This window comes from Tympanuchus pallidicinctus, unplaced genomic scaffold, assembly GCF_026119805.1.
Source record: "Tympanuchus pallidicinctus isolate F22 unplaced genomic scaffold, pur_lepc_1.0 scaffold12, whole genome shotgun sequence".
Classification (NCBI taxonomy): domain Eukaryota; kingdom Metazoa; phylum Chordata; class Aves; order Galliformes; family Phasianidae; genus Tympanuchus; species Tympanuchus pallidicinctus.
This window is the reverse complement of record NW_026294637.1, coordinates 6,314,724-6,330,129: the sequence shown is the minus strand read 5'-3', so window position 1 is coordinate 6,330,129 and position 15,406 is coordinate 6,314,724. Positions and strand designations below refer to the sequence as shown.

Genomic DNA, 15,406 nt, shown 5'->3' with positions numbered 1-15,406 from the left:
GGGTCTGCCCACCAGAATCTGTTCCTCCTCCTCAGATGACGTTTCAAAGTTGCCTCTCCTCACTTCTGCTGCGCTGGCTTTTGGGGACCAGCTGTCATGCCCTTCACAGCCTCCTACAAGGGACTGCCCCCATATGAGAGCTCCCCTTCCAAGGCAGGCACTGGAGCTTCCCAAACCTGCCAGGCCTTCCTGTAACTCAGAAGATTTAGATGGGGTGATAACCGTAGCAAAGCCCTTTTCTTTCTCCCTCTGGTTTCATCTAAACTCTTCTGACAGCGCTTCCATTTCACAACAGGAACACACTGACCTCTCAGGAAATCTTCTGCTGCTTTGAAAGTTTGCACTTGTCACCATCACAGTTACCAGTATAAATCAGCACCAAACATCCCTGAGCAGAGGGAACACAATTTTAGCTTTCGTTTCCTAACAAATCTCTAGAGATTCATCTTCTTTCCACATTGTTTTAACTTTGTCCTAATTTTATAAGTTTCCATTTCTCTCTCCTTTTTTTTTTTCTTTTTTTTTTTTTCCAGCTTCCAATCTAGCATAAAGGAAAATATTTAATAGAGTAATTTGAGCTTACTTGGTGCATCATTAAGTACTTGTGCACCATACTGAGCAGTAATGGACATTAGGAAAGATTTGAATAACCTATAGAAGAATTAGAAAAGCAAAAATTAAACTTATTTCTTTAATTGCAATTATGACTAATCTGTGTCATAATCAGAAATGATAAAAACTGTCTCAAAAGTTTTAATGCAAATCTAAGCTTTTCTTTAGGAACTCAAAAAAATTCCTGTAGGATACTCTTTTCAATGTTTCTTCTAACAAACTTCTAACTTTACAGCCTCGTTGGTAACAGAATAATCTGGTTGTTGCCTTTTAATTCCTGAACTATGAATTAAAGTTAATTCATCCCTTTCCAAAAAAAAACCAAACAAACACCTTTTAAGATCCTGCAAAACTCTTGGAAGAGCAGTGTGAGAGATGGGGCACCTGGAAAAGGATTTCCACCATCCTCCTTCAGCAGCCACTGATACAAACAAATTGCACCTGCACAAAGCTCAAGAGCAAAAATTCAAAGCAATGCTTTGATAATCACCTTTCCAGATAGCATTGGGACATATCAATTTACTTACAGTTTTACATAGATAGATATTGTACCTCCCTGTGTATTTTCTTGCCTTAAGCTTACTGGAAGGTTTTACAGCGTGCATGAAGGACACAGAGACCATCCTCCAATGTATCTCAAAAAGGACAAAGTGACAACACTTTCCTATTATCTACTTATCATCTAGTATAGTCAATACACTACATCAAATCTTCTATCTCTATTGAACGCCAGTACTGGTACAACAATTTTTCATGGAGGTCCTTGCTCACAGCAACAAGCACACAGTGCTGAAAAGAACCACACTAAAGGAAGAGGCTCCTACAACCACAGCACATATTAAATGGCTGAATAAATTAGCACTTTGCGGTGTAACAGCAATGCTGAATTCCTAGAGAACACTTTTCTTCCTGGCAATGTCCCAAATGGGAAAGTGAGCATCTTGCCCAAGAACATTTTCCGCCCTTGGCACTGGAGGATCTTCCGCCAGTAGCAGAATTAGAGCCCTGTTAATAACAACCTTTAATTGAGCTTTGAATACAAGAACAATGGCTTTACATAAAAAATAACAAGTTCTGACTGAAAATGGGAGCAATTAACCTTGGGCACATAAATGTTTGCGTGACAACCCTTCCATTTCATTTAAGCTATCCTCCTTGTTCTAGTTCTACACGAGGCATGAACAAATCAAGTTCTCCGCATCGTAATACATGCACCTCTTACTATTGAACCCTTCAGGAACAAAATCACTGTGAGTAGATACTGTTTTCAGGATCAAAGTTTAGATTTGCTTTAGGGCCACAAAGCTCAATGACAAAGGACAGTGCTTCCCTCAGCCCCAGACCCCAAGGCAGGAAAGAAGACGGTGCAGCTCAGTGAGATCTGTTTATCCAAAGGGCAGCTAACTGAAAACTTTTTTCCCTATTTAAGACATTCTGCTTACCAGTAAGAGCTTGAGCATTCATCTACAGAGCTTTAACGTAGACAGGATCAACGAAAAAAAATGAAAAAAACAACACATTTCCAGTTGTGACTGCTCAGTCTCCCATTCTCAAAACAAGCCAATTTCTTATTCCCTAACTGCAAAGAACAGTCTTGTCATCCAGACTTGGACACTTCTCTAACTGCGTGTACTTGCAAGGTGCCAGCTCTGGTGGTATCTGTATTCTGTCCCCAGACAGCTCTATTTGTGGTGGCAGGCACCACATGGGATACAGCTGCCAACTCACACAAGGGCCCATTGAGACTTCCCATTTTGGGCCTAGGAATAACGCAGTGCAAACTGCTTTACCCTGCCTGGAGCTGACTGGGCTCAATTAACCATTCAGCAAGCAGATATCCCACCCAACGCACACCTTCTTCATCTGCTGCAATGCGATCTCAGAAGGAAAGATGATGTCAAATTGTTATGCCATTTCTGCATCAACTAGGGCTTTCTGTACAGTGGCAAACCACTGTGGTCAATAACCAAGAACATCATGTTTGCATTGCTGGAGCAGCAAAAAGAGCTACAGTAAAGATGAAATTCTACCCTCAACAGCAAGCTAAGACATGGATTTACCCACTGCCTCTTGTGCTCATGTGTGGGGAGGAAGAGGAACATATCTTAAAGCAAAAAATAACTGTGTGCATCAGCCCTCAAAATTGCTGAGGTTTTTTTTGTAACTTTACAAACCACTTTTTCAGGCACAATCTAAACATGGAAAATTTTAGCCCCAACATAGCAATCCTTAAGAAGGCACATGCATTGCAAAATAGTTGGTAGGATCCAAAATTCTTTTGCAACTGTATCAGGCTGGATGGGGCCCTGAGCACCTGATCAGCTGTAGGTGTCCCTGCTTATTGCAGAGGAGTCGGACCAGCTGGCCTTCAAGGGTCCCTTCCAACTCAAATGATTCTGAGGTTCTACGAAAATACCATCTATAAACACATAGCAGCCAAAATGACAAAAGACATTCTTTGTTCACAGCTTGTTCCAGTTGCCTTCCCCATCAGCTGTTTTTCTTTCCTATGTCATTACGACTGAGTTCCTCATCTTCAAATGAAGAAAAGACGTATTCACCTACCACCCAAAGAAAAGACAGCTTGCACAAGCTGATCAGTAGGCCAAACTGAAAGGTGTCAGGCACTTAGCAGGTACCTTGTCCCAATTTCATTCCAATCAAACACTGTAAATGGAGACTCTATTTGGTTTTGCTATAAGGACATTTATTTGCTATTCAATGTTTGACACTTAAGAAAAGCCTACACACTGAAATATGGTGACCTAGATAAGTATTTTAATTTAAAACAAAACCAACCAAAAAAAAACAAAACCAAATCCCAAATAGCTCTCTCGTTAAGGGTCTGATCCAGCTCCCATTAACGTCAAGAGATGATCTGCCACTGACGCAGTCTAATGCTGGCTTAGATCCCTGGATCATCAAAATTTAATTTAATCTACTGGTTATGCTATAGAAACCAGCTAAAACATAAGAATGACTAAATAACAAGATTAAGCTGCTTGTAACATAGCTGTCACTAGCACCCTCTATTTTAAACATCTGCACTATTTACAGCCGATGTTCAGAGCAGCAATGCGTGCACACATGCACACATGTATGGACACTGAGTCATTTGCAGGAACAGACATCATAACCCACAGTTTTGAAACACAATTAGGAAAATACAAGTGGGAACTAACAAGAGCCATACTTTGTTATAAAATCTAAGCTTTGCTGAACAAAAACTAATTTAGGGAACTAATGACATCAGAAATACTGAAGTCAGATAATTATAGTGAATTACATTTCAACCAAGGCATCCAGATACTCTTCATGAAGAAAAAGACTGTCTTTTATATTGCAACCAAAGTTGTCAGGGGTACCCCTTATCCCAGTCTCATTAAGCAGTGATTTGACACAAGTAGTGTGTGCACAGTATGTCTACAGCTCTCAGTGACTCATAAGGTTTATCTAGAGATTGAATCCCACGGGATTCAGACATTAAGATAAAGGTTCAAACATTACTCAACAGGATCGAGTCGATACAGAAAGCTAGTTGTAGTTATTTCTGCTTGGTGTCACACACAAAAAAAAACAAACAAAAAACCAAAATACCAAATGATTCATTCAATTGAAGTGAAAAAGAAAAACAACTTTCATACCTAAATGATGCTAATTAACCTAAGAAGTGTTAGGTCCATTCTAGTGCATGTGAATTAGAGCCAGGATCACTGAAAATAAAAATATTTATCTCTTCAGACTTTGTACCAGCCCTGAAAACGGGCATGCAGCAAAACCCGTGCAAAAGAAGCTCCATGGTGGTGCAGAAAGCCACTGCCTCTGCTAAGAAAAGGACACAGAGAAGAAGAGAGGCAGAAAGAAACGCTCGTTCACGAGTTAAGATATCAGAGGCAAGCTGTGTTTTGCAGCCTCTCTGGCTGCTTTCCGATTTCCATCCACTTTGCCAGGAAACTGCTGAAGCTCCAAAAAGCTGTTAGGGAGAAGACATTCCCAGACTGCCACTGTGCCATTTGGTGGAGCGCTTGCTAATTTTAGATTAGCGAAGGAACGCTGGGACAAGTAGCCAAGAGCTGCTGCCGGCTCTTGCTCTGACCAATCTTCTGACAAAATTCACACCCAAACAATAAGAACGACACCTTTCAAATATAAACAAAAAACAGAGGCAAGGGAGGATCCACCATGCCTTTTTCAGCAGGATATATTTTGGGGAAAGGGGTGGGGGGCCACATTTCACTCCAAAAATGAACACTGGGAATGAAAATCCTTGACAGAAAGGCACAGAAAAACCACCTGTGACTTGTGAGGTTTGCAAAATACAACAGGAGTGTTTAATGGGGAGAAAAGACCGGGGGGAAGATGGCCAGAATGGTTCTCTGGAAGCGTGTTTGCATGCTACGATGGATAATTCTGAGATAACAGCAAACCACTTCACGCTCACGACTGCAACCCGTCTGCATGCTGAAGGGCGCAAGCTCCTCCTGAACCCCAACCTGCAGCACCCGAGAGAAGGAGCAGGATAAGCAACGTAAACAACCACCATACCTTTAACAACACCACATCTACAGTCCTGTCCACCTTGGAGATGTCGCACAGGCTGTACCGCCTCTTGTGCCGTTCGTACATTTTGTCCCGAGGGCCGCGAGCAGAGGCACAGTGTAGGGAGCAGAGCCCACCATGAACCCCAGCGTGCCTGCTGCGCTCCTGGCCACACGCACGCGTGCTCAGAGAAGTCCCCGCCGCTCCGAGCCTCTCAACAGGAAAAAGAAAATCCCAGAGCTGCGACCGGTTGATAAAGTCTTCTTGGAACAGATTTGCTTATACAAACACAGGAACTTATAGAAAACAGAAGGTATATCGAGAGAGCTTTATACATATGATTATTACTTCTTTTGTAGCTGCTAAGAATGGTATCAGCCTTCCCGTTATATGAATACGAATAATAAGAAGTTTTCCAGACAACTTTGATATCCAAAAAGCACCAGAATAAAAATTCTGATAGAGAACAAAAGCCAGACAGATGCGATAGGAACCCTGATGCTCCAAGGGAGAAAAGCAGAGGAAGGCTCAGCCACGACGTGTCTGATTCAGAAGGGAAAAAAAAAAAGGAGAAAAAAAAAAAAGTCGATCACTGTATCCAAAGTAAGTACTGTCACCAATGTGAGTTTTCTTTCAGCACACAAAGATTTGAAAGAAACAACAAAAAAAAGTGTTTTCTTCCTTTTGAGTCTTTCTGCCGTTCAGCCGAGCAGGCAGGAGGGCTCGGTTTTGCGTTAAGTTTAAATTTCTAATGACAGCACAGGGCGAAAGGAAAGAAAATAATGAAATAAAGCCACTCCCTCCTGGCCTGAGCTGGGACGGCCCTACTTGCCTTTTTAGTACTGCACCACCAGCGTTCTCAGCTTTGAAAATGTCTTTACAGTTGTGGGAGCATGATTCATCTCCTCAGAAAGAAAGGAAAAAAAAGAAAAAAGAAGAAAAAAAAAAGAGAGGGGAGTGGAGGAGGAAAAAGCAGCAGCTTTCCATCGGCAGCTCCTTGCACCTCCTGCTTCAAGCTCTCAGCCTGTTTGCCCGGTACAAAGATGGAGAAGTGAAGGGACGCATTTTGGGAGAGGTGAGGAAAGGAAGGACGGCTGTGTTTCCCTCTGTCCTGGGGCAGAGGTTGATGACAGACAGACAGACAGACAAATTCAGGCGCAGCGCTTCTCCAAAATGGGGATGGAAACTTACGATGTAATCAGTGCACCCGAAAAAAAAAAAAAAAAAAAAAAAGAAAAAAAAGGAAGCAAAAGATTTCAGTAACTCGTACTCAGAAAAATACAAGTTTATCTCGTTTATTCTAACTGAGAAGCAGAGCTTTTTTTCTTTGAGGAAAAAAAAAAAAGGCAAACACAGGGTTTCTCAGTTTTTCTAACGCTGGGCTAGGCAGCAAATCTCTCCCCTCTCAATAGCTCATTCACATCAGCTGGGCCCTGCATGCATGCTGCCACATGGTTTCCTGTTTTCAAACTGCCCCCTCGCAGCCCCCTCCACTTTCCACCCCACCCTGACCTCACCAAGGAGAAAATGTTTCCATCCTTCCCTGACTTTAGACATTCTCTCATTCACAGATTCAAAAGGGAACGGGGGAGGTTTAAAAAAAATAGAGAGAGAGAGAGAGAAAAAGAGAAGAAAAAGGGAAAGGAGGGGATTGGATCCAAGTGCAGGAGTTTGCATTGAGGAAACTTGCTGCTTTGGTTTGGAGAGAAAGCTGGAAACAGAGGGATTGTTAAACTTCTGGTGCAAAGCAGGAGACGCGGATGTTGGAACCAGTGCTACCAAACCAATATTTAATTGCAGATCTCAAAAAGCCATCCTAAGCAACAGCTGATGGATGCTTCCACTGCAGGTCAGAATGAGTTTGTAGCACACGAATGCAAGAAAACTCTTCCAAAGGAGACCTAAATCCACAGATCCCACCATGCTGGAGCTCCTCACTTTCTAGTGCTGTCCATCCAAACTGAAGCCTGCTCATGAGTTGCACAGGAACTGACTCACACACACACCTCTTCGGTAAAATAATGAAAAATGGGAGTTTGCAGAAATGCTAGGCATTGTTTTGGGCTACGCTGGGTGTGACACCCCCACTCTGTACAGTCAGATCGTGCAAAAGCCTACTTGCCCTCTGGATCCAGCAGGAAATGATGCTGGATGATAATGACGTCCCAGCTGAGGGCCATCGTTACCTCAGTGCTCGGCGGTGCAGTGACCAGGCTCAGCACTGGGCATAGATGTGAGGAAGACCTCCATGCTGAAGCAGCACAGGGACACAGCGTGTCACCTCCTCCCAGCACTTGGCTCTTACCTAGTCACTGCAAGGCATCCCACCCTGCTCTCACGAGGCTGCAGGCTCGCCCTCACAACCCAAAGCTTCATCTCCCCAGCCCACAGCCAACTGGAAGGATCTCCTTTTAGGTCTCCCCTGCTCCAACATCCCCAGCACGAGAGCTCAGCCAATGACTCTGTTCTTCCCAGTAACAAACAAAGCTTCTGCTTTCAGTATTAGGACACACACAGAATGTGGTAGTGCTCTGGGGACTTTCTGGAGTCACTGGTTTTCTCTACATGTAATGAATCCCAGCAATCACGTGCCCATCAAGATGAGGAATCAGAAATGGCTGTGACAGCATTCCAGCCCCTCAAACGCTACCATAAAAGGCTGAGATTTCCTCAAATCTAAATTTACAGGATAGGAACCTATAAACAAAGCGTGTGAATTCAGGTCAGGTAAAGGAATCTGCAGCAGTCACCATGCCTTAATGATGCTCTACTCTTTGTTATGTAGCACTCATTTTTTTTAACCAATACAGCAGTTTTTGTTCTTACATCATTCTGTTGATAGCTGCTGGCTTGTAAGGCTTCTCATCCACTGGTCAAGATTCACCCAAGGGACAACTTCACAGCTCTGTGCTTCACTTTAATGCACATCACCTTTAACCACAGGACCTCTCTGACAACTGGGAGATTGCCACTGAGCATTACTACTGAGTGCACAGCACATAGTTCAGGAGATGTGAGATAGGTCAGCCCTGTAGCTGCACCACCTCCACGTCGTTTGTGGCTGCACACACTCACCCTTCCCAAAGGTAAGGAGAAATGAGAAGTGTCTCTGGCCAAAGGAGGTGGAGAGATGCACTGGGAGATGTGCAACCTTCACAGCAGAAAGGAGGACAGTTTTTCTAAGCTAGGAGCATCTTTGTATGGTTGAAAGCCACAGGTAACCCAATGCACGTTGCCATGGGACAGCAGGAGCAGAAACTTCAGGTGCACCTTGCAGGTAGGTTGAAAGGGCTGGCGAGATCTGTGCCCTGCCTGTGACTCAGGAAGACCTGCCATCCTCCATAAGTACCATGCTTTGATCTAGCAAGGATCAGGAAGCTAATGCCAACTGATCCACTTGGATGCTCTATGCTTTCAGCCAAGAAGTGAAATGATCAACAGAAAACAAACAAACCTGTAAGAAAAATCCCTGCCTCTCTCCTCTCTTCTCAACCTTAAGCTTCCAAATCCCTAATTTGTTCCGAGAGTTTTTTTCTGTGGTTATGTTCCTGACTCACAGCCAAGATCAGGAGGCCAGTGACGACTGCAAGCACCCCAAGTTCATCTCATTTTAATTTCCACCCATCTTGGACTGCTGGGGGGAGGCAAAGAAAAAGCACACAAAACCCCCACATCATAACATAAACAAACAGCAGATAATGGGCCAGACGTACTCCCACTTGGGAGGCCATCACTCCCTTCCCATGTTAGGTGGGGCTTTTGCTGCATTGTTTCAGGGTAGAAATCCTGCCCTGCACGCAGCCCTACGGACACACAGGCACGCAGAGGAGATGCAGAATGCAGGCTCAGCCCAGACAGAGCACAACAAAGGCTTCCAGCCCCTTCTGCCCATCTGTTTAAAGCAAGTCTCTGAATGCCACGTGCTTGTTTAAACATAACGCCACATTTAAGCTCAGAAACAAAACGCACAAGACAATCAGAGGATAAGGATGAAAAGAAAACAACTCCATCAAGTGAACAATTCTGTCTTTTGCTCTCCCTTCCTTCAAGTGACTCAAAATGGAGAGGAGAAGCGCGCAGCCCAGGCCATCGGCTGCTGATGCGACACTTCTGGGATGCTTATTGAAACCATCTGGAAGCACTGAGCTGCTCGGTGCAGACAGGAGTTTGAAACTATCCAATCGTTTCATATCCAAACCAAAGTCCAGTGTTGTGAATTTCAAGGGAAGGAAAAAAAAAAAAAAAGAAAAAGAAAAAGCAAGCGCTCAGTTGCACCATATGATCTGTAACTCATCCAGATAAAACTTCTCCTCCTCTCCCCGCTAACAGATCTCTTAATGACAAGGAAATCATGGTTATTCTAAAACAGACAGCACTATTGTTATCTGTTTCAAATTACGTTTGCCATATAGTTATGAAACACTGAAAATGATGCAATCTGCAGAAATACTGAGGAGCATTAACATTTTAAACTGTGGCTCTGATAGGAACTAACGGAGCCGCACATGAAAGAATTCTCCCTCTTAAGCAAGTCAAAACCCACTATTGGGCACTAGATGCAGGAGGTAATAAATTTGTCAGACAGCAAAAGAGAATAATTACAATTCAAACTGCTCTTTTCTTCAAAGAAATCAGTTTTTTGGAAAGTGATTTAAAAAGTCTACATTTCTGGCCTTGCCAGGAGAGACAAAATAGCCTCCTTTTTATTCCCCAAAACTAAATAAGGCAAAGGAAATCTGCACTCTAATACTGTAAAGCCTGTAAGAGGAGTGCGTCCAATCTGGATGGGAAGGCACATCCTGCATGTCTGGGAGGCAGGTCAGCACTGCAGAGCACAGACCAGGCAAATGCTCCAGCACAGGGTTTGGAGGTGAAAAGGCAGGGGCTGAACACCAGCAGACACCCATGCTGCACTCCTCAGTAAAGATTAAGTGAAAGAAAGCATTTCTCATTCTTGCAAGAGGATTGCAAGACACAGAAGAGGGTTGAGATTGACCCCTTCCAGCCCAGCCTGTCCACCTGCATCATATTTTGGGCTAGGGTGTACCCCTATGGATGTGGCAAGACCCACCTGTGCCCAGCTGAGCAGCATCCTCTTAAGTGGGCAGCCCCAAAAGGATGGCCGTGACGCTGGATTCCCCTATGAATCCAAAAGAAAGAGGTGGCAGGGAGAGGGGTGAGGATGGTCCCCCACAGTCTGCCACATGGATCCTGTCCATGACAAGCACTGTGCTGCCGTAGCCCAATTTAATCCATGGAGCAAATCTTCTGCAGCACCAAAACAAATGAGTTTCCAGCCTGGGCATCCCCAGCTCTCCTATATGCCCGTTTAAATCATTCAGATCTTCACTCCAAGGTCTGGAGAAGGACATCTCCTTGCAGAGCCACCCTGTACTTTGGGAGACACAACTGAGCCAAATCCTGCATCCAAACAAAGCTTCGTACAGCTGCAGCCCGCGTTCCAGCTCAGAGACATAGCTGCCTAATAAACAGCTGAAGAGCCACGAAGAAGGAACGAGGAGGACTTGGAAAGCTGTCAGACACATGCATACACGGAGCGCATGGTTTGAGAAAACACAAAAACACCTTGAGAGACCTTCAGCCATTTCCTGACCTTCACTTTTCTAGCATTTCTCAGAGGCTTGCTGTACATTTCTCAGGAATTTCCATTGTGCAAATAACCTTCAGAAAAATGCCGAGGCTTTTGTCTGCCATGGAGCATGCCTGAACATCCTTTCAGAGGAAGCAAACTGCCCATCTTATTGCTCCCAAATGGTTACAGGAAAAACACATCCCACACACGAGATTAGCAACCTCTCAGCTGATCTTACATCAGTCTGCAACATACAGTTCTGCCTTTACCAAAAATAACTGCAAACGGAGGTGGCTGGCTGGCTGAACTGCTGTAGGAGCTTGGACAATGTCAGATGGTGTTAACTTCAATTTCACTTCATGTTTTTTGTTTCCAATGTGCAAATTGTATATTCTCACAATGAGAAATTATCTTTGCTGCCATCCTAGTAGCCCAGCACGTGGCTCACCATTGCCAAACTCTCTCCAAATGAGAATGTGTGGCAGGGATAAACCAGGATTTGATCCCCACGTGGCATGTGATTATTGATCATTTTAGTAGCTCTGGGAGCAATGCAGGTTCTGGTGATCCCAGCCTCTGGGATCTGGAAAGATAATGGTGTAAATAAACAGATTTAAAGTAGGGAATTGTATTTATAGGGGTTGTCAAGCTATTGTAAGTATTACAGAGTCACTTGAAATTGGTACATAACATCCCCTAAATACTACAAGGGCTGTGCAATCCACATGGTACCCAAGCAAGCAATGGCCAGTAACTCATTCTGTAGGGGAGTTAATTTGTCTCAAATGCACAAAAGATGGGGATGTTTCATTACCTATAAAGCTGACAAATTGAGAAGGAATTTTTCAATTGTATACCGTGCATAACAACAAAAAAAAGAGCATATTTTGACATCACTGGGATAAACCTTTGATATGGACTGACACACAAAAAACCCTATGCTCCTTTATATCATAATTACACATTCCAGAAGGAGTAAAGCCTTGCAGTGGAAGGTTAGGATGAGTTTTGTGTGGGAAAGCAGACAGCCTTGCATTTGCAGAGTGCAGAAAACACTGTCTTCCCACATAACAGCTCAATACCCAGTGCTGCAGGCATGGCACAGGGGCAGGCAGCACTGCCTGAGCCTCACCCTAATGAGATCCGGTCAAGGATAGGTCTGGGGATGCTTCTAGCAAAAGAGAGCTAAAAACAGGGACAGGATAGCAGACTGCATAGATGAATTGGCGGATAAAGCCCAAAATGAGTGACGTACAGCACCAGGGAGTAAAATTAACAGACAATATAAAAGTGACACATCTTTAGCTGAGGAAATTATTCAAGTTTTACCATTCTTTCATGCCTCCACTGTACTCCAATTGAGAAGTAGTGAAGGTCATTCAAATGAACAAATCGTGCCAGAAAATGATTCAGCTTCCCTCCCTTTTTCTTTTTTCCTTTTAATTGAAGTTGCTGGGATTCAGCCACCCTAGGAAACCCACACGACCCTGTACTGTCCCGGCCGGGCACTCTGTCAAAAAGGAAAAAGTTCTCTTTTCTTCCGTCTTGTAACTTGACAATCTGCAATCTGGAAGGGAAAGCAGTGCTCGATATAAAGGCACCCACCATATTTCCAGGTCAGTTTTTCACTTGGCTGCTGTTGCAGGCAGGGGCTAGAGGACACTGTGGGATTTTGTTTTGCCCCTCTAGTGGTGCCGTTTGCTTTGTGGGAAGGAGGAGCTCCAACCCAACTGGTAAGCAAGATGCTCTGCTCATGGCCAGGACCCTCTCCCCATAGCAGTAACAGGCACACCAGCACACCCTCCAACCTACACTTACGTCCAACCAATATTTCCATACCCTCTCCCCATGTGTTTGGAAACTTGAAACAAAATCCAACACAAAGGTCGAGAGGAGGCATTTGGGTTCCAACTCCTGCCTGGGAGGTCTGCTTTAGGACCACAGGAGTACTAATTTGCTCACTGTTTCATCTGTTTCCCTGGTAATCCTCTGTAAAGAATATTAAACAAACATGTATTAACAGCATGAGAGCCAAGGAAAGAATGTTAACCATGTGAAATAAACCTGTTTTACTAATTTTTGCACCACTTTCTCTCTCTGGTCTAAAGATGGGTACGCAAGGACAAGGATCCACCAGGCTCATGAACGAAAGCTTTCTCTGCTCTGTTCAGACACTGCCATAAGCACTGCTACACCCTGCATGTGTTCCTCTGTAATCTCATAATTAAACATAAGTTTAATTAACAGCTAGGTATGTTGAATCATAGCCATTAGAGCGGAATTTTCTCAACTACTGACAACATTCACAAAAAAATGCTATAATATTTATTTCTTGGGTTATAAACTAACATACCCTGCATCTCTTCTATCTGCTTTGCAAAGATGCCTTTGCAGCAGTGTTTGTTGTTGCAGGTATAATTCCTGAGTGGAATAATGGATCTAAAACCCAAAACCTAATCCGTAAACCTAACCCAATGGACAATGATAAGTGGGGCCAAAAATGTCAAACAACAGCATTCCACATATCTGGATGTCTACTGCCCGGCTATCTGAGGAGCTGCCAAGGTTTGGAGCTGCAGATAACAGGGAAGATTGCTCCAGGGTAAAAGATCACCTCAAACTCCTCCCATTGAATGCAAGGAAGGGGTTGGGTTTGCTGTCTTGGGAAGAAAAGGGAGAGATGTCCCACAATTCTCGGCAGGCTAAAATCCAAAATGTTTACAGGACTCAGAAGCAAGAAAGCTTGCAAATAATCAGCTGATGCCTGTCCAATCAATGCAAACCAGTAATCACAAATGGGATGAGGGCGGATTATACAGCACGGTTCTGTACAGAAAAAATACCCTTTCTAACATGAAAAGGTTAAATAACCTTAACGAGAAGCTCCTCCTATCCCAAGTTAGAATTGCTGACTGCTCAGCTAGTACTTTTGGCCATTATGTAGCATTAATCTCTGTTTCTGAAGTCAGCCTTCAGGAGAAAAAAAGGCAACTTCAGAACATGCAAAAATTAATGAAAGCCATATGTGGGATACTGTCATTATTCCATGTTTATAAGAGGATCATGTTTTGTTAAATGGGCTTATTTAATGCAGACACATAAGAAAAAATACCCAGCAAAAAGATCTGAACGCTACTGAAAGAAAAATATTTTCTTTTGTTAACCCAGGCAGCCAGTAACAAGCAAAATGACACAACCTAAACTAGAATACATTATCTATCTTAGTGTAGCTTTGTTTACAGCTTCACCAACAGCTTACAAAGTTCTCTTAAGTAGAGAAAACTCTTCTAAATCCATTTTACCCTTTTAGACGCTTTTCACTCTGTACTGTATTTAAGCTGAGACAACCTAAAAATCAGTGGCTTACAGAAACATCTGTTGGTACAGGCAAACGATTTAGCCTTTCTTGAGAGCTGTTGTTATTTCATGCTTTCTTTGGCTAGGAGATTTGGTAAGGCTGGAAGAAAATGTTATTTGGGCTCCTTCCCTGATTTTGTCTGCGCAATGGCTGCAATCAGTGTCCTGTTCTCCCTCTCCTCTGTGCGAGGTCAGGGAAAAATAGTCAGAATGCCTCCAAGTTAGAAAGATGATCAGATCTGACCCTGGTCACCACCCTCAGATTAAGGAAACAGCTCTCAGACTCACATAATCTCACTCACTCACCTAAACACCAGTCTGACACCTTCACTGCTGTGGATGCTTGCTGTCCCGTACCAGCAAGCAAACCTCACTGCAGCATGCCCTGCTGCCCATCTCTTTGGCTGCTCCTCCATTTCTAGCAGCGTTAACAGTTAACCCCAGATCTTTCCTGTCTCCCTCCTGCTCTTTCAGTATGGGATCCAGACCTCAGCCGATGTCCTCCGTAAAAGGATAACACATATTTTAAGAGCCAACCTGCCAAAACGTATTCTGTGTGCCAGACAGCATTACTTACCAGTCAGGGAACACGCAATGCTCATAAGAAGACATGCAGAGAAACAGAATGTACTTTCCTTGGGAGACTAATGCCTACCTAAAAAAAAATATCTAAACCAAAATATCCTATTTTTAAACTGGTACTCAAAACAGTACGCTTCTATATCAAATTCCGTTTTCTGGAAAGAGAAGGAAATAACTTAAAAAGCATTTGAGTTGCTCTAAAAATCATTTCTTAGTGTACCGAGTTTCCTACTAGAGTTTCCTACTAGAGCTGAGAAAGGCAATCCCGAGAGCACAGATGTTTCCCCTTGCTCTTTTAAAGAGAGTACTTGTTTAACCTTACCTTTAAAACGTCACATTCTGCTGCCATACACTCCAACATCCCAGTGGGTATTGACTGAATTGTGCCAACCCCTGCCCAAGAGGCCGGGCGGAAGAAAAGCCAGTTTAAATAACCATCGCTTATTTAAGGCAGGAAGAGCCCCAGGTTCTCAAGCTGAGGAGATCTTTCAGCTTTAAAGAATCCTAGGATCTACTCCAAAACGCAAATTTTGGTTGTCTGGTGCACTGTGAGGATTTCAAGCCCAGAAAGAAGTTATTTATTTAGTCTATATACTTAGATTTATAACAAAGACAGAGGATTCATGTACACTGTTCTGGGTGCCTTTTGCATCATTTACAACACAAGAAGTAAACCTCAGCTTCCTCAGAGATAGCAAACAAGTCATAAACAAGCCTTGACAA

The 15,406-nt window shown here is 43.5% G+C and overlaps 1 protein-coding gene across 2 annotated transcripts in view; it reads right to left on the bottom strand.

Moving 5' to 3' along the window:
• Window positions 1-5,902, bottom strand: part of AKAP13 (A-kinase anchoring protein 13) — a 70,305-nt gene extending 64,403 nt beyond the window's left edge. For both annotated transcript variants that reach the window (XM_052672159.1, XM_052672160.1), the window contains exon 1: window positions 5,158-5,902. In XM_052672159.1, the coding sequence (XP_052528119.1) occupies window positions 5,158-5,238 (81 nt within the window). In that variant the 5' untranslated portion in view covers window positions 5,239-5,902. The remainder of the gene's footprint in view (window positions 1-5,157) is intronic.
• Between the last annotated feature and the right edge of the window lie 9,504 nt (window positions 5,903-15,406).